At 57.0% G+C, this 23,822-nt stretch overlaps 2 protein-coding genes across 9 annotated transcripts in view; one reads left to right on the top strand and one right to left on the bottom strand.

The window, feature by feature from the left end:
- On the bottom strand, positions 1-9,024 carry SLC16A6 (solute carrier family 16 member 6). Of its 3 annotated transcripts, none has more exons than XM_080395565.1 (6): positions 8,868-9,024; positions 6,637-6,877; positions 5,869-6,012; positions 4,980-5,108; positions 3,188-4,012; positions 1-2,587 (listed from the first exon to the last, which is right to left on the bottom strand). In XM_080395565.1, exons 2-6 carry the CDS (start codon positions 6,869-6,871, stop codon positions 2,346-2,348), a joined length of 1,575 nt encoding a protein of 524 aa, XP_080251691.1. In that variant the 5' UTR covers positions 6,872-6,877; positions 8,868-9,024; the 3' UTR covers positions 1-2,345. The 3 variants fall into 3 exon arrangements, with proteins under 3 accessions (XP_080251691.1, XP_080251693.1, XP_080251692.1); XM_080395567.1 differs by lacking the exon at positions 8,868-9,024 and adding an exon at positions 8,645-8,843; XM_080395566.1 differs by lacking the exon at positions 8,868-9,024 and adding an exon at positions 7,843-7,978.
- The window catches only part of ARSG (arylsulfatase G), a 27,093-nt gene continuing 11,143 nt past the window's right edge, over positions 7,873-23,822 (top strand). For 3 of the 6 annotated variants that reach the window (XM_080395487.1, XM_080395488.1, XM_080395486.1), the window contains exons 1-7: positions 12,448-16,818; positions 17,118-17,305; positions 18,206-18,253; positions 18,333-18,444; positions 18,767-18,907; positions 21,535-21,728; positions 22,382-22,462. In XM_080395487.1, the coding sequence (XP_080251613.1) occupies positions 16,622-16,818; positions 17,118-17,305; positions 18,206-18,253; positions 18,333-18,444; positions 18,767-18,907; positions 21,535-21,728; positions 22,382-22,462 (961 nt within the window). In that variant the 5' untranslated portion in view covers positions 12,448-16,621. Of the gene's footprint in view, positions 8,013-9,133; positions 9,319-10,216; positions 10,329-12,447; positions 16,819-17,117; positions 17,306-18,205; positions 18,254-18,332; positions 18,445-18,766; positions 18,908-21,534; positions 21,729-22,381; positions 22,463-23,822 lie in introns of those variants that run through there. The other 3 variants (XM_080395484.1, XM_080395483.1, XM_080395485.1) reach the window with 3 other exon arrangements.

A 23,822-nucleotide genomic window follows, 5' to 3' on the forward strand; every position in this document is an offset into this window, starting at 1 on the left:
AAAGAAAAAAGAAAAAGTTTATTGCAAAACTCAGTGTTTTAGAGTATTTCCAGAGTCCACTAGGTCTGTTACAAACAAATCAGTAAATCCTGCTTTGAACGCATTAAAGCCTGCTTCTGGGTCTTCTGCGCCCGCACACACACATACTCACTCGCTCCCCTGCTCGTGCCGCTACACAGACAGCAACAGAAACGTACTGTGAGGTCAGTGACAAACATTATTTGATCTGTATTGGAAATTTTTGTAAAAAAAAAAAAAATTAAATTACAGTAGAACCTCGTGAATCTGCAGAACAGGGAGCTTCCACACACACGCAAAACCTGGAGGCCTTATCCCACTTCCAAGCAGAGTTGTAATAGCAAAGTGCTGTAGTGAGGTCTCATATCACAAAGCCTTCAATAATCTTACAATTATAGTCTACAGAACATTTACCAAAATGCTTGAAGTATCATAAATTAACAATAAATAAAAATTACATCTTAATGCAACATTGTTATTTGTTCATTTACTCACTGATTCACAAAACTCTAGTTCTCTGTAAGGGGTCTTCCAGTCCTGGGTGCAATGCAGCGAGGTTCTGCTGGCCGTGATAAAGTGCTGAGGCAGAGGAAGGACACGAGACCGCAGGTCTCGGGCAGTGAGGATGAATAGCTCTAGCCACTTGGTTGCAAGAGTGCCTGTCTTTTTTTTTTTTTTTTTGACACCTAAGACAGAAAAAACACATCAAGCACCTTCCCAAGAGGTTGATTTTTTTGTTGGTGGTGGTGGTTTTCTTTTTTCTTTTCTCAGATTGTCCCACATTTCTATGGCTGGCAAAATACAGACAGGTCAGCATAGCAGTTAATGCATGATGCCACTTCCACTTAAATACACAGAAATGTTTGGGGTTTTTTCCCCTCAAACCAAAACAGACTTGTTTTATTTGTCCCCCTGAGTTGCCTAGAGGCGTTAAGATGCATATAGGTGGGGTAAGCAAGCTTGCATCACTGGGAGGAGGAATCTCTCCCATTAAGACTAAATGAACAGCTAATACATTGTCTTTTGTCATTCCCTTCACGCCTTCCACGTGCACAGGCTCCAGTTAATGTCTCAATGAAGTCAGCAGAAAAAAAAAACAAAAAACAAAAAAAACAAAAACCAAAACCTCGTGCTGACTTTGGGGGAGCGGGGAGAGCCAGGGAAGGGGGTACGGCTCTAAGCAGCAGCCCCATGCCCCCAGGGGTGGCAGGCTGCTGGGGCTGGGTGACGTGAGGCTTCCCATGATCATTCTGTGATGCGGCAGAGATTCCCAGGTGCACCTCTTAGCGAAGGTTTCAGGTACATTAAGACATACTGGGCCAAATCCTCCCTGCGGGGTTGGGCTGGTGGCAGCAGCAGAGCCAGGTCCGTTGACACCAGCTGAGGCCTTATGGAAGGAGATGCTCGAGCTGTAGTTTAGTATTTTTTTTTTCCTTTTTAAATAACAACTGGGTTACCTAAGACCTATCTATTAAAAACAGCTACACTATGCTGTAAGAGTAAGTTTCCCAACAATTTCACAAGCTAGCAATACAAGATAGGTATTGAAGAGATGGATGTCAAGACAGCTTTCCGCTATGCAAAAGATTATTTTTCCTCTCCAGTTTAAACTAACCTCCTTTAACAATCTGAGAATAAATTAATAAATACTAGTTAAATTAGAAACAGTACATCAGATCTGACTATCAATAGAAAAACAGTCCTAAGGATACCAGTTGGGAGAAGAAAAATGATCTTATGAAGTATGTGCAGTAATAACTGGCCATAAAGACATACAGAGCCTTATGACTTCCCAGCATTTGTGATGTTCAAGTTAATTAGAAACCATTGCTAATGTTCTTAAGTCAGCTATCTAGCCTAGCCTCCTCCTCAAATCTAAAACATGAGTCCATATTCTTTCAGAAGAAGAGTCAGTTGGCTACTGGCGGTGTACAAAATGCTCGTCTCCAGTTTGTATCATCAGTTTCTTGCCTGCATGGTATTTGTGGTAGGGGATGGATGAGGACAGGCAGAGGCTGAGCTGCTTCTGCTGTTGCTATTCTCAGTTTGTGTGGATCGGTCAAACCTTTACTTATGCTTGTTATTGGGAAAGCAGGAGTGTGCATCACATCTTCATGCTAGACAGAAGTTACTCTTATGTGGCTATCCGTATTTTTCTATGGAGCTTTCCATTGTTGGTTAAAAAAGTTCTAATAAAAAAAGTCGGTAGCAACTGTTCACATTTAAAATTTCACATTCCCTTTAGAATGTAGTTTTAAAACGTGGAGCAGAGCTGACATTTTCCCCAGTCTTACGCTGAGTAGATTAGATTGAGAAGGAACGGTTTTTTATGCCACGCCATCACAGCCTTTTCCTGAATTTTCTGCTTTTCCAATATCCATTTCAATAAAGTCATCTGGTGGATCTGGGGTGACCTCCACCACACTCTCCTGTGTGCACTGCTGCTGGCGGTGGCACAGCCCAGCCTTGCACGGTCTCACCAGGGACAGAAACACAGCACCCAGGACCATGCCAGCAGCACAGGAGTAGAAGGCTGAGCTGTAGTTCTGCGTCGTATCCACTAAGACACCTAAAGAAAACACACATACAGCAGTTAGCCACAGCTGACTCTCCTTCACCCATCCATTCATCCCTCCTGTAGGATTTTTAATCCGGGTACCACCGCATCATTTGATTTGCAATCACAAGCTACTCGACAACAAGCCGATGCCAACTGAAAAAAGTAAAAACCTTGTCTCCAAGGGTACAGTGTTGTCCTCAGGCAAGTCAGAAGCCTCTGGGTACCACTAAGCCTGATGCATCTCAGGCATCTGTGTACTGCGATAGAGACTTCACCTTTCTGCAGTGAACAGCAGGAACACGCAGTGAGAGCGATTTGCTTCTGCCGTTCGCTAGAGCCTGAAGTGATGCCGGGTTTAGGTTTCTAACAGGATCAGGGTAGCACTGCAGTATTTTCCTTCTGAGGTTCCTCAGTGGAGACTGCCTCATCTGTGGGACTCTGCAGAGCTGCATTGCAGTAGTCTTCTGGCTCCGGGAGTCTAATACTAGTTGCACAGCTTTTAGGGTAGCACTACGGTTAGCACTGCCAGAACACTCTCTAGACAGAGACCAGCACCCATAGCTATCAAATATACCAAAAAAAAGTTAAGACTGTAAAAGTTTGAGTTACCTGCAAGGGGTGGTCCAGCCAACCCAGCTAAGCTTTGAATGAAGACGTAGACTCCAGCCGCAGAAGACATCTTGGCGATGCCAACCACATCGTCTTCTGCCAGGAGGGGAATATGCGTGCCTGCCACCGTTCCCAGCATAAACCCAAAGAAGATGCTACATGTCATCAAGCCCCAGAAGTCAGAGGCAAAAGGGAAGGCAAACAACGCTACAGACAGCAGAACGACGCAGATGAGCTCGATGTAGATCTTGCGGATAGGCTTTTTGTTGAGGACCCAGCCAGCTGAAATTCTTCCAAAGACCTCTGCGATGGCCATGGCTGACAGTATGTACGCAGAGTGGTCCTTGCTGATGCCAAGGCTGAGGCTCAGGGGAATGATGTAGAGGGAGGGAGCGAAGAAGCCCAGGGTAGCGAACAGGCCAAAGAATGCATAACAGATAAAGCTATAGTCTCTCATCACAGAGAAGTCCAGTAGTTTGGTTTTTGGTTCTGGAGGGGTGCTGTTATTTTCAGCAAGTATCTGTACGTGTTCCTTTGGTTCTTCACTTTTCGGCTCTGCTTTGGTGTTTCCAGGCACATTGCTGGGTGAGGTAGTTATTTCTACTCCTGAGTCTATGGACTCTATTGAGGTGCGTGTTTGCTCATTTTCAAGCATGTACTTTGTCTCCGTGGGCTCTTCTGGAGGAGGCTGTGCTTTCACTTCTTCTTGCTCTTTGATGACAATGGGTCGCAGCAGTGATCCACAGATGACGATGCTTAGCTGTAGCACCCCGACAGAAAGCAGGCTGTACCTCCAGCCAATCTGCTCCTTCAAAGCAGTAATTGCTGAGGGAAGAGGGCAGAAGAAAGTGGAACTAAAAAAGCCTGTAGTTACACTGAGGAGCTCTTTCAATGTACAGCTAGTGAAGTAATGGGAGCCTCATCACTACAGGGTCCCAAGCACCTCAACTCTCACAGAGGCTGAGCAGGGGTCCCTCCTGGTCCACCCAGGGATCTGACACCCACATTCCTCCCACCAGCTGCAGCAGACGAGAGCTAGAAGCTGCATGTAACACCTGGCTAGCAGAACCTAGCCTCTAAGTAGTCAGTTTTGAGGTCCCAGCAGGTTTGGGATGCGCAAGCACAAAGGTGGTGTTATTTTTAGTGAATGAGAGCAAACCCAACACTCTGGTTTCCTCTCTGAGCTGACCCCACCCTGAAACCAGCTACTAGAGCTGAGAGACTTCCTCTACTCAAAGGTGCATGTCACCGCTTCATTGCAAGCCTTCACTTGCAATCAAAGCAGCTTTGCAACAGTTTTCAGGCACAAGCAGGCACGCGCAGCAGCAGACCACCTGAGCTGCAGAGGTGACACAGTGACTGGCACACAGCGTCTGGGGACAGGCGCCCAGAAGGCTGGAGCGGTTTGGCAGCCTGCACCAAGCACAAGCCCACTAACCTTTAGGAACAGTTACGTGTATTGCAGATGTTTTGAATAGCTGAAGTCTTAATTTTCAGCCTGCTAGATCTATGCAGGGAACCTGGCAGGCTGCATATTGGTCAGGCACGTCCTGCTCCAGCAGACCATGCTGGGGAGGGCTCAGGCATCCTTAGACCAGGTCTCTGGCATTACTTTTAACCCTGCCACAGGCACAGGAGCAACCACCTGTGGGCTTTAGCAGCTCATGGGAATGTCCAGGAGCACCAGTTCTGTACTGATGGCCTTTGGCTCCCATTTGCTTGGGGGAAAGGACTGGAGCAACGTTGTGCTTTAGGCATGCACGTATGAAGCCACAGCGTTTGGGCAGTGTACCTGGTGCAAAGGAGAAGACAGCAAAACATTCCCCTGTAGATGCCACTGCTGTGACCAGCGAACGTCTTTTGTCAAAATACTGTGATAAAATGGTGACAGTCGGGAGGAAAGAGAGGCAGTATCCAAGGCCTGTGAATAAATGCCAAAAATTGCCATAACAACAAGTAAGGGAGGGGGAAACACCGATGCGAGAACACGTTAAGTCAGCTTTCCCAGTGGCGAGATTACAGTATCATTTCAGCCAACTCAGCAAGTCATCCTGGAAAAAAAAATCATTGGGGAAACCAGAATGTTATTTTTTTAAATTGGAGGGGAGAAAAAAAACACACAAAAAACCAAAACCAAACCAAGAGGCCCAACCTCCCAAACCTGCTAAATAATGCCTTCTGTTCCCAAACAGCCAGCAGGGTCCGCTTTGAGGACCTCATTTGCTTAAAGAATTTGAGCCTGTAGCAATTGCTCCCCTAAGCAAGGTAAGCTCCTGGCCATGGATGCGAGCAGGACACCCAGGCCAGACTGGGGAGGGGGAGAAGTATCAGAAAAAAAAAAAGACAGAAGGAGAGGTTAGAGGATTTGACCCTGTGAACAGCTTTCATCTCACCCACAACCCCCCGTCAATCAGAAGCAATCAGTACAGCTGCACGAGCGTGGTGGTCTGCAGGACCAAGTCCCAGGGTGGTCCCCAGGGTGAGACAGGGCAGAAAGCCAAGCCTTGAGCCCAGGCTGTCACCCGTACCAGGACAGAGAGGTCAGCTCAGAAGGGGCAGCAGCAATTCTCAAGCACTCCCCATACTATGGAGAGTAAAAAACAACCTGGCCAGAGCCACGCTTGCAGGAAGCCACAGGAGAGAGCAAAGTGTTCGGCTGGTAGGGGAATAGGACAACTCACCAGAGACGACACCGATGGTGACATACATGTCCACAACAGTGTGGGCAAAGGAGGCGGAGACCATGCCGGTGCTGATCAGCACCCCTCCGGCCATCACCACGAAGCGGTGACCAAAGCGATTGCTGAGGACAGTCGACAGAGGAGCTGGATGCGCAGGAGGGGAAGAAAGCCATGGTCAGCACCCAAATCTGCAACTTCACCAGCTATCATCTCCTTCAGAGGCTCTTCTTGTACCCCTGCCCAGGTCCCCGTGACATGCCACCTCCCTTCCCAGTTGGCCTCATAGCAGAGCATCCCCCCGGAGCCGTTGTGGAGCACTGCACAGCTCATGGCACTTAGGATGCGCTAAAAAGTCATCAGAAGAGACCAAGACAGGTGCGGTGCAGCCTGGGACAAACCTGCAGCAATATCCACAAACACCAGCGCATTTCAGTGAGGCTCAAGTAATTTCTAATCCTTTTCAGCACCGTTACGTTTTAAAACTCTTGGTTTTGCCCCCAGTGGAGAGAGCTGAACGGCCAGGCCAGGCTCAGCGACATGGACCACATCCCTGTACCATGCAGAAGGACACGAGATGGGGCTCAAAGGGACTGCCGGGCTGACAGAGACATTTGTTGTTATTTCAGGGACATGCAGCCTCTGGGCTTTATGGCTATTACTTATAGTGAAGCCATTAGAGACACCAAGAGTCACAGGTACCAGGTCCTCATATGCTGAGTCAGCAGTACAACTGCCCGCTGTGCTTGTGCTGAACCCTGCTGCTCTTACCTGTGAAGGTCTGTACAAACACACATATGGATATTATCCAGGATATCCTGCTGTTGGTTTCGTCAAAGCTTTCCATCAGATCATTGAAGAAGACGCCAAACGATTTTATGATGCCGTACGTTAGAGCTTCCACAAAGAAGAAAGCAAAAGCAATTGTCCAACCCCATCCTCCATCAGGCACTTTAGTATAAACATTTGGAGCCGTGCACGGCATTTTTACAGCTTTGACAGTCATTTTGATCTGGAAAAGAGGGGAGAAAGAGCCAGGCATCAGTTTAAGGTTAAATCTGCTGGAAGAGGCATGGCCTAGCAGCCAAAACACCCCTAAGGCACTTCTAGCTGGTCCCTGTGCTGCCCAGGGATTTAAATGCAGGAGCTGGGCTGAAGTTTCTGCCTTGGTCACCCCATGGGGCTCATTTCTCCTGGTGCCTTTTGAGCCCAGCACAGAAACTGTCTGCTCAGCACCCAGGCAAGCTGTTCCCATCAGCACAGCCCAGCGCCTGGGAGCCGTCATCTGTATTTTGGTGCGTGGGGGTGGATGGATGCAGTTTGTGCAAGATCCACCGCAGGACCCAGCGCGGGCTGGCGGAGCCGCAGGAGCTCCCCAGGAGCGCCAGTTCTCCTCGCCATGTCCTCCTGCCCAGCCTGGGGTGGCCAGTGACATCTTGGTGCCACCCATCTGCAGTGGGATCAGTCAACGGCACAACCCACCGTGGCACCCTGCCGTGTCCTGAACCCACTGGGCAGCCGCTGGCACTCGGGGTGATGGTGACTCCTCGGGAGCCTGCCCCCCCCCCCCCCAAATAACTGCTGCAGGGCTACCAAGCCCGGCTGCCCACAGCGCTGTAGCCTCACAAGAGGGGGTAGGGACACCCCTGCTGCCACCAGCTGCCTTTGCTGTCCCCTGCAGCCCTCGGGGTCACAGCTGCCCCCAGGGCAGGAGGCGGCTGCGGCCCCAAGGGCTGCAGGGGAGCACCCTCAGGAGGGGAGCACCCTGCGTACCACTGGGGGTCTCTCCAGCCCCGCTCTGTGCCACCTGGGGATGCACTGGGGCAGGTTTTGCCCCGCACGGGGCTCCCGGCCAAAGCCGAGCCCTGCCACACCTGCAAGGCAGGGCACCCCGCGAGGGGACGGCGAGGTGGCCGTGGCCGGTGGCCATGGGCTGCCTTGGCCCCACGCCCGCGGTGTCCCGGGCACAGCGTGAACCTGCGGCTCTTGCGGGCGGCGCGTTTCCTCCCCGTCCCCAGCAGCCACCAGGCATTTCCCTCCTCCATTTTATACTCCAGATCATCGGCGTGACTTTCTCGGCAGGGAAAGCCGAGGCGGCTCCGGCAGCGCTTCCCCATCCCACGGGGGAACTTCTCACGGAGGAGCAGGCGAGTGCGTGCGCGGTCCCGGTGACACCGGCACCCACCGGGACCCGCGAGCGGCTCCGCGGGAGCCAGGGGTGGGGGCTGCAGACACCCACCGAGGGCTCCCCAGAGCGGGGCAGGGGGCTCTGCACCCCGCCGGCCCTTCTGCACTGCTGCGCGGTGGGTCGAGGCTGGTGGACGGCCCCGGGAGAGGGGGGGCTCTGCCGAGGGATGGAGCGAGGCGTGGGCTCCAGCATCCCCCGGCGCTGCCTGCGCCCCGCTCTGCGGCAGCCCGGGCCGGGGGCTGGGGCAGGACCACCGCCGGGTGCCCGGGAGTTCGGCCTCTGCCCAAACTTTGTGGGAAGTGCCTGGACCCCCCCCCCGAGAAAGGCAACGGGGTTGCAGTGCATTCCTGTGTCTCTGCACAAGGAGCGGGGGAGATTAGATTAGAAGGAAGCACGCTATTTAGAAGCAGAAAGAAAAAAAAAAACACCACCAGCACCAACCCAAACCTTGGCGTACATGATACACGTTTAAAAATTAAAAGAGATTACGGTGGGAAAAATAATTAAAAATTAAAATGCCGGAGCTCAGGGGCCCGGCGTGCCCGCCCGCCCACCCCCCCTCGCCTGCATCACTTTCCGAACATTTCAGACCTGATTTCTGCATCGCCACCGCCGCACCGGCTCCTCGGCGTGCGCCGGGGCCGCCAGCTAAAAATAAAGGGATGCGGAAAAGGGGAGGGGGAGGAAAGCAAAAAGGCAGGGAAAATAAAAAGAAATAATAATAATTGGGGAGAAAAAAAAAAATCCGAACAAAGCCCACCCGCCCTGCCCTCCCCTCCCCTCCCCCGGAGCCCCCGGGCGGGAGCCCACTCACCGGGCGGCGGGGTGCTGCGGCGGGGCTAGGGGCTGCCCATGGCCAGGGCGGGCGACCCTCGGCGGCGGGGCGGCGAGAGGAGGCGGCCCCGCTGCCCGCCGGCCTCCGGCCGCTGCTGCTCCCGCTGCCCGCGGCGGCGGCTGCTCTGCGCTCGCTCCCAGCCCTTATATACCGGCTGGAGCCGGTCTCCGCCGGCGGCTCCGCAGCGCCATGTGCGCGCCGGGCCCGGCTCGCCCCAGCGGCGGCGCCGGCACCGCGTGTGCGGCGGAGGGCGGCGCTGCGGGAGGGGGCTCGGCTCTCCCGGCGCCCCCGGGCCGGCACCTGCCGGAGCGGGCTGGGCTCCCCCGCCGCGCCTCAGCCCCCCGCACCCCCCACCGAGCCCGGGGGGCTGGCGCGGCGCCGGGCGCAGCAGGTCTCCGCCGGATCGGCCGGGCCGCGGCTGCGCTGCGGGGTGGGCGCTGCTGCACGGGGGGCGGCGGGGGGGCACCGAGCTGTGGCGGTGCTGAGCTGGGGAGGGGGCACCAAGCTGTGGCGGTGCTGAGCTGGGGAGGGGGCACCAAGCTGTGGCGGTGCTGAGCTGGGGAGGGGGCACCAAGCTGTGGCGGTGCTTGCTGGGGGGAGTGCCCCACCTGCCCGTGCAGCCCTTGGGGGGCAGGCGGGGGTCCCATGGCAGGGTCTGTGCCGGGTGGGTGCCCCGGTTCTGAGTCCTTTGGTGCAGGAGGGGCCCGATCCCCTTCTGGGGAGGGGGCACGATGGCGCCAGTGGGGCTGCAATGGCATGAGCAGGCAGCCGGCACACTGTCCCGGCACACTTCTGGCCCTTTGGGCAAGCTCGCCTTGGTCTGGCCAGCTCCTGCCCTCCTGGCCCTGCCGCAGCGGGATGCCGCGGTGGGATACAGCACCGGGAGCAGCCGGGTTTAGGCTGGGCAGCCGCCATCCTGCTCGGCGTGTGAGGGGCTGGGGCTGGGCTGGGGCTGAGCACACACCAAAGCCCTGCACGCCATTTCTGGACATGCTGGCGTGCACTGGGCCCAGCCGTGCTCCGGCATGGCGGGCAGCGTGTGTTGCATTTTTAGGGGAAAACATCTCCTTTACGTAGGGAGGTTAAGAAGTAGCAATTTGTGAGTCAGACTGGAAGCAGGCGAGACCCGACTCACCACCTATGTGGACGGGGAAGGAAGGGAGCGGGGGGAGCAGACATCTGGCACGGAGAGCACGGGGCAGGAGTCCTTCCCATGCCCAACAAAGGGGGATGGACCTAAAGCCATGAGTGCTTTCGGGTTTCCCCTGTATTTCCCTGAAATCAGTAAAAAAGAGGAAAATCTGACAGCGTTGTGTTTCCCATCTCAGTGCGTCACAGCCACTGCCGTCGCTGTGTGCTGGTGCTGGCCTCGGTGTGCTGGGCACGGACAGATGCTGCTGGGGAGGTTTTGGAGCCTCACACCATTCCTTGGGGCTCATGGTGAGTGACCTGTGCCCGCAGGTGACAGCAGAGGGCTCGGGGTGGGGTGCTGAGCAGACGCCTCCTCGCCTGCCCTCCCGTGCTGGCCCGGGACCCCAACCGCAGTGTTCTGGGTTCACGTGGAACCTGGTGGTTTGGGTTCACACCCCTGGAAAAAACACCCAGGTTAAAAAGCTCCTCCAGCGCCTCACATGTCAGCCAGGACTGCTGTGTCTGCGTGGGCGGGCGTCCCTTCTGCTGCTTCTGTTGGTTTTGTCGCTGGGGGGTTGCTAGCAGGGCAGCACAGGTGTGGGTAGGGGGTAGTGGGGGCAAATTCTACAAACTTCTGACAAATGAGGTGAATTAGCTATTGCCTTCACTTGGGGGCTTTGAGAAAGCTGCTGCTGATTTCTCACGGCAGTGCCGGTCCAGCGGCCGCTGGTGATGCTCACATCCTCACAGGGAGGTTTCGGCACCTTCACCCCTTGCAGGTTTGTCCTGAACAAGCTAAAATCCAGGTGCTGGCCATGGGGGGCGATGGGGACTGTGCCCGGTGTGTCCCCGGGGAGCCTCCTACCGCCCTGCCCTGCAGGAAGCCCCTTCCTCCGAGGGGTTCTGCCTCCCAGGGGTACAGACGAGGGGCAGCCCCCGCGTCTGGCCTCCAAGAGCCGATAGATCCCGTTATACAAGCCTTTCCTTGGGAATGGGTCACCCTCCCGGAGCTGTAATTCCTCCTGGCAGCGACAGTGCAAGTGGTTATGGGACAACAAAGGAGGTTTGTGCCTCCAGGGGAGAAATAACAACGCAAATATCTTTGGCATGAAAAAACAAAAGCGATTTACTCCTTGGTATTTCTTGTCAATACTTTGCATCTGTCTCCGCTTCACCTTCCCATTCCTTTCCTTTGGGCTTTCCAAGTGCCGTAAGGCTCTGGGGAGCGGTGGGGGCCCCAGGGGCCCCGTGAGAGGGACGGGGCTGGTGGCTGCAGCCTCTCCAGCCCAGGGCTTCCCAGCTCCCCTGGAAAATCCTCCTTCCCCCGTCTTGTTTGCCTGCTTCGGGGGGATTTCCCCTTCTGCAGCCTGGCCTTGGCTTGGCCACATCTTGCCGGGTCCCTTTGCCCCGGTGCATCGGCGGTGGGTCAGCCCCGTGCCCGGCGGCGGCTCGCACCGGGACGTGCTTCTCCATCCTCCCAGGGGCTCCCGCGCCGCCCCAGCCAGGGGCCTGGCCGGTTCGGGGGTCCGTAAGCCATGGCGGAGGAGGGCAGGTGTCCTGGCGGGGGGCATAAATCAGCCGGGAGCTGGAAAACAGGGTGGGCTGCGAACAGGCAGGGAGCGCGGGCCCCTGCCTTCTGCCACCGGATGGTCAGGGACTTCCAGTTCATTTATTCTGCTGGGGTTCGCCCAGCCCTGCTCGGCATGGGTAATGTTTGCTCTGAAAGACGGGCGAAAAACATTCTCCTGTCTCAGGAGCTGGCAGAAATCCTAGTAAAGCTGCAGAAGTATGTTTTTGTCGGTGCTGCTTGTTCTGTTAGGGGAACTAGTATAAACTATTCCAGTAGAAAACCTTTTCCTGGAATAAAGTTTTGACTCTCTTCAGAGCATTGTCAGGACAGCTGTAGCGGGAATGGAGCTTTGCTGGTGACATGCTGGGCACGAGGAGGCCTGACGGGGCAGATGCAGAGCTCATGCACCCCCTGCCCCATGGGCGAACCCCTCACAAGCACCTGCTGCCCTTTGCTGCGCTCGAATCAAAACTTAAAATCTGCGCGTGCTTAATTTGCAAACAAAACACGGATATTTTTTTCCCCCCACCTCCCCTTCCCTGGAAGCCTGGCCATCCCTGCCAGGATGTGCCACCATCCATCCCCTCCGGGCTGTGGCTGGGCATCCCCCTGTGGAGTGGGGGTCAGCGCCATGAGCCACACCATGGGGGCACGTCCCCGTCGTGGGTCACTGGGCAACCGTGGGGTCAGCACACAGCTCGAGCGATTGCTTCTGCTTGCCTGCCTCAGTTTCCCTGACCCTAGCTGGCACGAGAGGCGATGCTGGGACCCCGGGGGGGTGGTTGTGGGATAACAGCGGGTGCCTGCTCTGGTTTAAATTTCTCACACACACACCCGCCCCCCCCCCCCCCCCCCCCCCCCCCCCCCCCCCCCGCTGCATCCTTATCTCCTCACCCCTGGCAGCCGGGATGGGGATGCCTGCTGGGGATGGGGATGCCTGCTGGGGTTTTCAGCAGGAGAGCAGGGCCAGTGGCACGGGTTTGGGCCGGAGATCAGAGCTGTGACACCCCAGTGGGGTGCGAGCCCCCGGTGCTGGCAGGCCGCCGCTCGGCTCAGCTGGCACAGCCGGGTGTGCTTCAAAGGGTGGCAGGTTTTTCTGGGCTCCGGCTGCTGCTTTGCTCTCCAGGCAGGCGTGAAAATGCAAAAGAATGTGAAAAATGTGAAAATGATCGTGCTGGCCCCAAGATTTGTAAACTTCTGGTTAATGTGTAATAAATACATGACAGATACTCCCAGTGCTGGGTGGGTGACCGTGGCTGCTCAGTGGTGGTACAGCCGGCGGTGGCATCCCTGAGCCGAGGGGGCATCTCCCCTCCCCTGCCCTGAGGCCAGCCCGGGGGGGTGTCCCGAGCAGCCCTGGCTGGAGAGGCTTTGGGGCTTTTCTGAACTGGTTTATCTGGTTTTGACTTATCCCTTGTCTTTCTGTGAACTGCCTTGTCTGGCTTGCTAAAAATGCCCTTTATTTATTTAATTCTTCCCTGGTACAGGGTGGGTGCTGTGAAGCCCAGGCGCACAGCACCCTGTCCGAGCGGTGCTGGCACTCACAGCCCAGTGCCACGCGGTGAGGAGCGTGGTGCCAGTGCCGGTTATCCACAAGCCTTGGTTCCTGGGCCTGATTCTGCTCGGGTAATTCATGGAGCTGGAACCACCAGTGCAGTATTTCCTGCTTGGCACGCAGTGAGGTGCCACAGCAACCGTGCTCCCACCATAGTTTGCCATAGGATCTCTTCTGAGTCACTTTTTTTTTTTTTGGGGGGGCTGTGTGTGTCAAAAATAGCTAAAAGGTGGTCCTTCCAGCTCTGCATGGGTCTGGTCTGCAAAGCTATAGGGCAACAGAGATGCTGCTGAAGCGCAGGTCGTGGCCTGGTGGGGACCGGGGCTCATCACAGGGAGGTTCCCCCAACTGCCCTGGCACTGCCGGAGGGTGTGCACAGCATGCCATGGGGGCACAGCCGGCACTCGCCCAGGAGTTCGGGTGAAAAGGGACAGAGAGGCACCTCCACCAAGGAGCTCAGAGGCCAGCGCGCTGGAGTTGATGCCAAGGGGTGGCCTCACACTCTGCCGGGGTTTGGGTGTACGGTGGATGAGGATGGTTCTGCAGGAGCCTGGCAAGAGCCGTGCCAGCACATCCCACCTCCCACGGGTCATGTTCCACCTCTTCTTCAAATGGCCTCTGGGCATCAAGATCAAGAGGTTTCACCTGACGCTAATGCATACCTTTCAGCCCCGGGTGACTTTCCCCTGCAATTCAGAGAGAGCATCCTTTGAAAATGGTTTGATTGGTTTTGTTAGCCGTGTCATCCCGGCATCCCTCCCCAGTGTAAATGGAAAGGGCAGAGGTTTGTGGGCGAACATGGGTTTGGCTCCCTGGGTTTTTGCTTGGTTTTTTGGGTGGCTGCAGGTGCCAATGGGGCATCCCTGGTGCACAGTGCGCCGTGCAGGGTCACTCCACCAGGGACAGGATGGAGTCCAGCATGGTGCTGTGAGGAGGGTGCTTAGAGAGGCTGGGCTTGGCGGGGAGACCTGGCTCAGCTTGGCAAAGGGGCTCAGGAGCTGCTGGTTGCCGGTGCCCCAGGGTGATTACGTGGTAAGCTTAAGCATGAGCATCACCTGCCTTGGTTTACCTGCGGCTCAGCTGAACTTTGTCACTTGATTTTTTCCCTCAATTGAAACCAGTTTCAAACTAATTCCAGTGGTGGGTATATCCTGCTCCATCGCCCTGTGGAGAGCCCCAGCCAGAGGGCTGAGATGGGGCTGAGGTCACCCTGGGCCATGTCCGGGTTAATCCATGCTGCTCCGGTGAAGCTGGTGGCTCAGTTCTCTGCTTTCCTCCGTCCAGCCTGGCTCAGCCCCTGAGCAGGGCTGTCGGACCAAAGCAGGGCTGCTCCTTTCAAACACCCAAAGAAATTGCAAAGGAAATTTTTAATGGGAAAATAAAGATGACTTACCCGTCGTCTTACATGTCCAGATGCCTGATCGCAATTCTTCTTGTTGTTTGGCAGTTCAGGGCATGAGGGACAAGCTGTGGTTTTGCAGTTATGGTGCAGAATATGGGAACTTGGCTCGTGCTTTGTTTGGGCAGGTCTGTGCAGCCCCCTCCCGCAGCTCGGCCCCCTCCCACAGCTCAGCTCGCTGACCCACCGCATCCCGTCCCCGTTAATTAATGCACGGAGAATTTCAGGGCCCTCGGATGGAAGTTTATAAATTGATGCTCTGGGCTATGAATTATGAATGGAGTCATATCCCTGATCACTGCAGTGCTACACTGACGGTCCTGAAGCTGCTGATCTGAGGTGACAGCTCAAAGCTTTTAAAGATGCGAACAGCAAAACCTGGGAATAATTTGCTTTGCCAGCTACAAACCTCTTGGCCTACAGATGGGGCTCATCATATTCCCTCTCCTGCCTCCTCCTGTCTTCTCCTCTTTTGTTTTCCAGTATTGCCTTCTCTCCTCACCTTCCCAGTTTGTCTTCACAGATGTCCTGCTTGGCTGTGTGGACCATCCCTTGGGAGCTGCATCCTCCATGGCATGTGCCTCCCCCAGGGTTGCTGGTACCAGCTGGGGACATCTGCCACAGCGCTGGTCCCAGCTGGTTGCCACAGGCCACCGGCCATCCCCACCCAGGCGCAGGTCCCCACACCATCCCGTGGCCTGTGCAAGCTCCTCACACTGGGCTCGGTGAGGTTTTGGCACATCCCTGCAGCTTCATCTCCCTTTGGCTATAACTTTGTGCCCAGGATGCTATGTCATCTCATCTGGGCTCCCTTTCCCACAAAAGGCTGGATGTGATGATCCTTTGAGGTCCCTTCCAAGGTGGCCTGTTCTATGATTCTGTAAGACGTCGTGTTTCACGGCTCCATCTCCACCAGCGGTCTCTGGGGTGTTTGTCCTTGTTACCTCTCCACTACTGGAGGCCAAATCCTGCCTGCAGCAGCCATATGTGCTTAAACCTGTAAGCGTGGGTATTTCTGGGGTTTGTTGCCTTTGGGATTTGTCTGGATTTCTGCATTCTTGCCTCTGGGAGCGGCTCCCTCCTGGTGCCCGATGGCCGGCAGCGCTGCCTGCCCTGGCTCCCCGGCAGCAGTGGGGCAGCGTGAGTAGAGCTTCATCCCAAAAAGGAGCTTCACAGACCTGTCAGTTGTTACAAACTCTGGCAAAGCTCTGCATATTCCCCGCCATGGTGCTGTGCACCCCACAGCGCTCGGGTGGGAGGGAGCAGTGGTGCTCCCCAGGGATGACAGCACCGCGGGAAACCATCCCAGCCCAAGCAGTGAATGCAGGAAAGGGACACTTGTCCTTTCCAGTCCTTTCCAGCTGAGCCATGGTGAGCCAGGCAGCATATAATACAACTTCAAAGGCAAAGTCGTGGCGTCTGGGTAAGGTGTCCTGCCCTGGGCTGGGGTGCAGGAGCACTCTGGCAGGTCCTGATTGCATCTTGTTTCTCTTGCACAGGGGATGCTGTAGCCGTGCAAGGTGAAGGATGGACTGACAGGCGCTGGCAGAACCACAGCAGTTGTTTATCCGCCTGAAGCAAGGGAGGGCAGCGCAGTCTGCAGGGAAAGAGCCATTTTTCGGACACAAACATCCTCCTGCAGCTACAGTGAGGGGAGAGGAGTTGCTGCCGTGGATTGAGCACGCTTCTGGAGGGGAAAATACCACTTTGGTTTGGTGTCTAATTAGATATTTACCAGGAAGGAAGGAAAGTTAAAAATAGGGTGACAGTGACTTCAAAGGGTGTTTTTGACTTCTAAGAATAACACCTTTGCTGGCACCAATTTCAGGAATATCAGCTGTGCCTGGGTGTGAAAGACAGAGGAAACGTTGCAGCTTGGTTGGTAGCCAAGGGAGAGAACCCAGACCTGCAGCCCCTGGCCTGGCCGTGCGGGAGCAGCTGCGCTGCGGAGGGGACGTTTGCATCGCCGCAGGGGCACGTGGAGAGCTCAGCTGCCTCTGCAGGGATGTAGCGGAGGGAGTTTGGGGAAGACGAAGACCCTGGTGCCCTGGCGTGTGTGGGAGGGGACGTGTGGCACCATGGGGAGCCCCTCTCCGTGGGCAGTGCTGGTGCTTGTCATGATGCTGGCGGGACTCCTGGCTCCCTGTGTGGCACACGAGCAGCCCAACTTCATCGTCATCCTGGCAGATGATGTGGGCTGGGGGGATCTAGGGGCCAACTGGGCAGAGACGAAGGAGACCCCACATTTGGATGAGCTGGCTGCTGAAGGGACAAGGTAACATCTGTCTCCCCTCTCTGAGCGTCCTTGGTTACTCCGTCCCGCAGCAAAGGGGATTCACTCCCATGGGACTGGCAGGCAAAGGGATTTCATGGACATGGTTTTGGGTGCACAGGGAGGGTGCCCAGAGCCCGGTACCTTGGGGTGCAGGTCCCTCCATCTCTGCTGGGACTGCGAGCTTCACTCCAGACCCTCATCCATGGGGCAGAAGGGGAGGCGGGCAGGGGAGCAGGGAGGGATGTGGCAGTGTTAGACCACGCAGGGGCTTGCGAGTGAAGGGTCCTTTCATTTTCTAGGTTCGTGGATTTCCACTCGGCTGCATCCACTTGCTCCCCATCCCGCGCCTCCCTGCTCACGGGGCGCCTTGGTGCACGCAATGGGGTGACCCACAACTTTGCCGTCACGTCGGTCGGTGGCCTCCCCCTGAATGAGACCACCCTAGCTGAGGTCCTGCAGGAGGCTGGGTACAGCACGGGGGCTATAGGTAACACCTGCTGTGCCGAGAGGGCACCCAGGGCCAGGAGGTGGTGGGAAGGGGAAACACAAAGATGCCCGTGTCTGTCCCTTGCAGAGGAGGTACCGTGGCTAGTTAGGTAAAATGCTGGCAACTAAAGGGCAGTCTAAAGGATCATGTGGGAGAGATTTTGCATATCCCACTTGGATTTTGCACATTGCCCTTAGGTTTTGCAATCCCAAGCTTAAATCTTCATTTCCAAACCTGCAATACTGCCTGAAAGTCAGGCCCTCCCCAGTTATCCATTTAGGCTCTAATTGCTTCACCCCACAAGGAATACACCGGCTTTTCCTTCACAAGCATGGCTGTGCGCGGCAGCTCTGCTGTCCTGCATCCCACGCCAATGTGATGCCGCTGGTGCCAGCATGGTCAATACTGCTGACCCCTCCTGTGGCCGTGGACCCCCCCAAGCCTGCGCGAGCCCCAGGTGGTCGTGAACCCTTTGCAACGCTGCTCCTGTGGCTTGTGCATATTGTGCTGGCAGAAAAGCCCTTGGTTTCTCCTTTCTTCCGTAGCTTTTGCAGTTCTCCCTCTTGGATTGATGCATTCGGTGGGAGTAAGCATGTGCTGGAGGTCGGAGGATGAAGGTGGTTTGGGAGGGGTTAGAAAGTCATCTCTGAACCAAAACACATGAAAGAGCCTTTTAAGTCTGGAAACAGCCAATTTGCACAAGCACAAGATACCTTACGCATTTTTTTCTGGGTTTCTGCAAAAAAAAGAAGGAATTTTGGAAACGTGGCCAGCACAAACAAGTAGCCTTTCTTGTTGCTAGATTAAAGCCCCCGGCACTGCGGGCACCTCGTGGGTGATGGCTGGTGGCGGCTGTAGTTGTGTTAACCTCTGAAATGATGTTCTGTGGCTTCCACACAGGCAAGTGGCACCTGGGACACCACGGCCGCCATCACCCCAGCTTCCGTGGTAAGGGCTGTGCCAGCAGGGACGGGCTGAGTGCCCCGTGGCCGCCTTGTCCCCACTGACACCCTGGCTTGCTCCTCAGGATTTGACTACTACTTGGGGATCCCCTACAGCCATGACATGGGCTGCACAGACACCCCCGGCTACAACCTGCCACCCTGTCCGCCTTGCCCAAGTCATGGCACGACTGCCAGGTATGGGGGTGTGTAGGGGGGTCGAGTGCCAGCACTGGGACGTCGGTGTTTGCACCAATGTCCCCAGCCTGGGGAGCTGCCCTTTGCTGTGGTCACCTCCCCTTATGCTCTGTGCACCCAGTTTCCCCGCTGTGCACCCCGCAGCAGGGTGCAGGTGGGGGAGGTGGGTCAGTCCGTGGAGCACCCTGTGACATGGGGACATTGGCATTGCTCCCTTCTCTGCTTCTCGGCTTTCTGCAAAGCCAGGAGAGCAGGCAGGCTCCATGCCTGCTGCCACACTGGTCCCCGCTCCGGTGATGAGCGTGGGGTGGCTTCTTCCCAGCAGGGTGGTGAGGAAGGACTGTTACGCAGAAATCGCCCTTCCTCTCTTCGAGAACATCACCATCGTCCAACAGCCCGTCAACCTCAGCAGCCTGGCAGCGCGCTACGCGGAGGAGGCGGCGCGGTTCATCCGGCAGGCAAGGTGAGGTGCCACATGCCGCCGCGGTCCCCTTCCCCGGGAGAGCTTGTGGGTCACTGCAAGAGTCTTCTGCATCACCTTGGTGGGATGCTGGGGGGAACGGGTGCTGCCCCATGGTTCTTGGGGAGCAGATCTGGTGTCTCCGTGGCTCAGCTTCCCATCCCGCTGGAGGAGGGAGAAGCCACCGAGGCTGTCCCCGGTGTCCTGCAGGGCTTGCTGCGGAAGCCTTTTGGTGCATCTCCTCTAAAGGGATCGTGTGTTTTTCAAACTGCCATTTACAAGGAAGATTAAAGCCTTGGAGCTGGGCTGTGCCTCCTTCCTGGGGGTAACAACGAGATCCCGGCTAGTGGCATTAGCCACTCTAGGTGGCATGGGGTGAGGTGGCCGCCGGGTGGCTGTGCCGGGCGGCGGGGCTGCCTCTGTGGGTGCAGGCAGGGGCATGGGAGCGGGTGCCCACAGCCGCTCCAGTGGTGGGACCAGGGCAGCAGCCAGAGGTGTTTAAACCCACCCCGGACGTGGGGTTCAATCCATTTTGAGGATAAAGCGCTCCGGGATCCCTGGGCTTCAGGGTCTGCCCTCCCCAGCCGCACAGGGAGATGAGGAGCCCCAGCACGCTCTTCCCTGAGGAGCAAAGTGGCTCCTCCGAGATGATGACCCCAAAGCCCTGCTGATGGGTTGTGTAATTTTAATCCCTATTATCAGCGGATTATGAGCTGTGACTTTGCAGAATGCCTCCCGCAGCACGAGGAGGGGAAGCGCCGCTGGGCAGCCGTGTCCGAGCCCATCCCGCACCTGCATCCAGCGATAACACAGGCCCAGTGGAGGGCCACGGTGGGGGGGTCCTGTGGGTGTGCTTGGGGAAGGGTTTGTGCAATGGGGGCAAATGAAGGGCTGGGCAGGGGATAGCCGGCGGGGAAATGGCTCTTCATAAGCCTGGGTACCGTTTTGCATGCACAGTAGCTATGGTTTATGGTACCAAGAATCAGGTGCAGTGTGGCCCGGCCGCGTGGTCAGGATGCGTGCATGGAACAGGGCTGGAGGGTACCGGGGCACCAGGCTCAGGGCACCAGCGGTCACTCCTCCCGTGCCACCCCCCAGCCCTCCGTGCTGCGAGGAAGCTGTTAGGCTGTGAAACTAAGTGCGTGAGCTCCGGGTTAATAGGAAAAACCTTTAAACTCCCAGAAGTATCTTGGGGTTATCTGCGTTCACGGAGAACAGGATTAAGCAGGTGCCTGCCTTTTCTCTCCTTCTCTTTGATGGCTTATTCCAGTTTTCCTCTGCCTGACTCATTCATTACAGGACAACAAAAGAACACCGGATTTGTCATCTTGGTGTTTTTTTAACTAGTCGTGTCAAGGTTGAGCAATTCGTGGCAGTGAGACTTGGCTCTGCTCGGGACACTTAAGAGTGCAATGAACAGGGGAGGAAAAGTCAGGGATGTTTGTCTTTAGTTATCGATTAAATGTTTGCTCAATTTTGGGGAGAATTCTGAAATGTCGGTGCGAAAGGCAAGCGGAGTGTTCAGCTGAACACCGCAGTCATGAGTCTGTCTGGATGCTGGAGCGGTGCTCCTGGGTGGGATGTGAGCTGGGGGAAGCAGCTTTCCCTGCTCCAGGATCTCTAGGGAAAAGGTGCCACATAGCCTTTTGCAGCGGCGATTTGCAAGGGGTGCGCCAGCACCCCCTGAACCCCAGCGTCTTGGAGGGGCTGGGCAGGGTGCTGGGGGGACGCAGCCCTTTGACAGGGCTCCAGCGCCACTGGGGAAGGATGCGGCTGCTCCGGGTGGGGATGGGATTTACTCATTTTCCATCCCCAGGTGGGTGACGGGTGAAGGAAGGAAGTGCCGAAACGCCTGTCGGAGGGCCCTGGGCGCTTGCTGGAGGCAGGGATGGGGTGGCCGGAGCCGGGCGCGTGCGCGGGCTGGGACACGTCCCCGGGATCCGGCCTCTCCCCACCGCTTGCCATCCCACCCTTCCCCTCCAAAGTCCCTGAGGAAGAGCAGGCCTCGTTGGAGGAGATAAATATAGCTGTAAACAAGAAAACAGGACGTGTCCTCTGATGATTTAAAAGCAAACAGGCAGCGGGGCAGCGCACGGCAAGGGAACGTGCCGCGCTCCCAGTGCAGGGCTGCTGGGTGGCACTGGGGCCGCGCTCGGGGTCAGCGTGGGCATCCTGCTGCTGCTCATCCTCCGCTGAACTCACCGGCGGGGCCGAGCGCTTGGGCGGGGGGCGAGGGCCGAGACGGGCCGGTGAGAGCGGGGAGGGAGGCGAGCGGGTGCCCGGGCGCAGCGTCGCGGGGTGCTGGGCTGGCGGCCGGCACGCTGCTGGGGGGGAAGGGGCAAACCCATCCCCAGCGGGAGGACAGCTGGCAATGAGGGGACACCGGGGAGAGCTTTAGGCAGAAGTGGCTCACGCCGGGCCAAGCATCCCTCCGGCAAAGGGAGTGGGTGCCCAGAGGGTGGGTTTTCCCCTGGGAGCTGCGACGGAGCAGGGGTGGCTGTGGGGCTCTCGGGAAGAAGGGCCGCCTGTGTCTGTGTCCCTAGGCTCGGCAGTGCCACCACCCCAGTGACCTGCCATCGCCTTCCCCTTCCCCGAGCCGGCTGAACACGTTTCCCCCCTCCCCTACACAGCGACAGCGGACGCCCCTTCTTCCTCTACCTGGCGCTGGCCCATATGCACGTCCCGCTGGGGGTCCCCCCGCCACCCCCAGCCTCGGGCAGGGGCATCTACGGAGCCGCCCTGCGCGAGATGGATGCCTTGGTGGGACGGATCAAGCAGGTCGCCGACGGCCACGGAAAGGGCAGCACGCTCCTGTGGTTCGCAGGTACAGCAGACAGCCAGCTGCAGGGGCTGGGATTGATGCCAGGGGTGCTCCAGCGCCAGCACCAGGGTCTGCAGGGGTGGCGGCGGGGGACACCCATGTTTGTCCCCTGCCCTCGATGCTCTGCAGATGGGGAGCAAGGGGCAGCTGCAGCCGAGCTGCCCAGGGCCATCACCCATGGGGATGGGGGTCCCGGGTGGCTGCAGCCGCTCAGCTGGGTGCCCACCCCGCCACCTCACTTGGGCCACAGGGCTGAACCAGCAGGGCTGTGCCTAATTAAACTACAAATCCTCATTCATTAAGAAGCCCAAATCCGCTCTCACTGAGCAGCCTCCCTAATGAGGATGTCTTGCTCCTGACAACAGGAACCGCTCCACTGCTCATTACCACCCAGAGCTGGTGGCAGCCGCCCCCCCCACGCCCCAGCCCCACTCCGGCCCCCCACCTAGCACCCAGGCAGCCACAGCCCTTCAAAATAAGCTTTTAGAAATAAAAATAAATAAACCTGCTGCTGTTGCTAATGTGGGAAATCTTCACAGGGATGGGGAGGAGGGGTGGAGGGGTCACTTGTCCTCGCACACCCCCTGTTGCGGAGGTGCCCCCTCTCAGCCCCCTGGTCCCACTGTCGCTCACAGGGATGCTTCTTTCTCTTGCAGGTGACAATGGCCCCTGGGCGCAGAAGTGTGAGCTGGCGGGGCGCCTGGGGCCGTTCCTGGGCGCCTGGCAGAGGCAGCGAGGTAACCCCGCAGTGTGGTGGGGGTCCCTGTCCTGGGGGGGCTGCTCCACAGAGCCCTTCACTGCCCATCGAGGGGCACATGGGGAGCATTTCACCACCAGCCTTTCCGCTGGCTGCTGCCCTGGCCTGCGTTGCCTTGAAGAAACCCCAGAATAATTATTTATTCTTTTCTTTCAAGCAGTCAAGTTTTCCCCTAAAACCACTGCTGCGGGGGAGGTTGGGGGGGGGGGGCCGTGCAGAGCCCTCCTGGTCCCTGTTACCCCAGAGCTTGAAGTGAGCAGGGGCTGGGTTTGGAGATGGGATGCTCCCACCGCCCAAGCACAGGGGCTGTCGGCTCCAGTGGGGTCTCCCAGTCCCCGGCCCCGTCCCACCCAGAGGAGAGTACCCGGCTGCCCTCCCAGTGCCGCGGGACTTTGCTTTTCTTTCTCTCCACCGTTTTGTTGGGGTTTTTGGTGGTGTTTTTTTTTTTCCTGCCTTTCCTCCTTTTCCGGCCAAGCCATCTGCTTGGTGGGTTTGTTTCAGCCAGCGCAGCCAGAAGCATGCATGAGTCAGGCATTTCCCACTTCTGCTTGTATTACGCAGTGTAAACGCGCCGGGCTCGGTTCCCCTCTTTGCTCGGGGTCAGCGGGGAGGGAGCAGCGGTGGAGGGGCCGCGGGCGGCCGCGCTTCTTTCCTCCTCCGCTTCCTGACACCCAGGCGATGCAACCGTGGCCACTTCCCTGGGCAAACGCTGCCGCTGGGCTGGCTGGCTTTCCCATTCCCAGAGCACTTCCCTTCGCCTGGCCCCGGGGATGAAATTGTAACCTTAATTTATTATTTTTTTTTTAATTTATTTTTTTTTTTAGTAAACAAACTCTGCTGACGACCTGGGTTGCTCTTGAGCAACCAACAGTCACAAGCTGGAGCAGATGGTACAGGCAGTCCAGTGTTCGGGAACAAAGCTAGGAAAACACGGCCCCTTTCCAGCCTTTCCCTGTGAAAACACCCCGAGCCCTCGAGCCCTGGCTATCGCGGGGGGCTGGGAGGAGGTCAGGCTGGCAGGGCTCTGGGAGCTGGCTGCAAATACCAGCTGGGACGGGTGACTTCTGAAATCCCTGGGCCGCTCGTTGCACGGATGTTTTGAAAGCCAGCCTGCTGTTACTGTCTGCTGCCGGCTGGTCTAATGCTGCCAGCGCCTGCTGGTGTGGGTGCTGGGTGGACAGGGTGCTGGGCCAGCCCATCCCGGGGGTATCGTCCCCCAGTGGGGAAGAGCCCCCTGAGGAGCGGGAGGGCAGGGGGGGATGGGCTGCTGGGGACTCCTCCTTATGTTCCACATACCTTTGCGTTTACTTTTAGGGTCCAACCCAAATTCCAGGGATGTT

This window comes from Falco punctatus, assembly GCF_963210335.1.
Source record: "Falco punctatus genome assembly, chromosome: 1".
NCBI lineage: Eukaryota > Metazoa > Chordata > Aves > Falconiformes > Falconidae > Falco > Falco punctatus.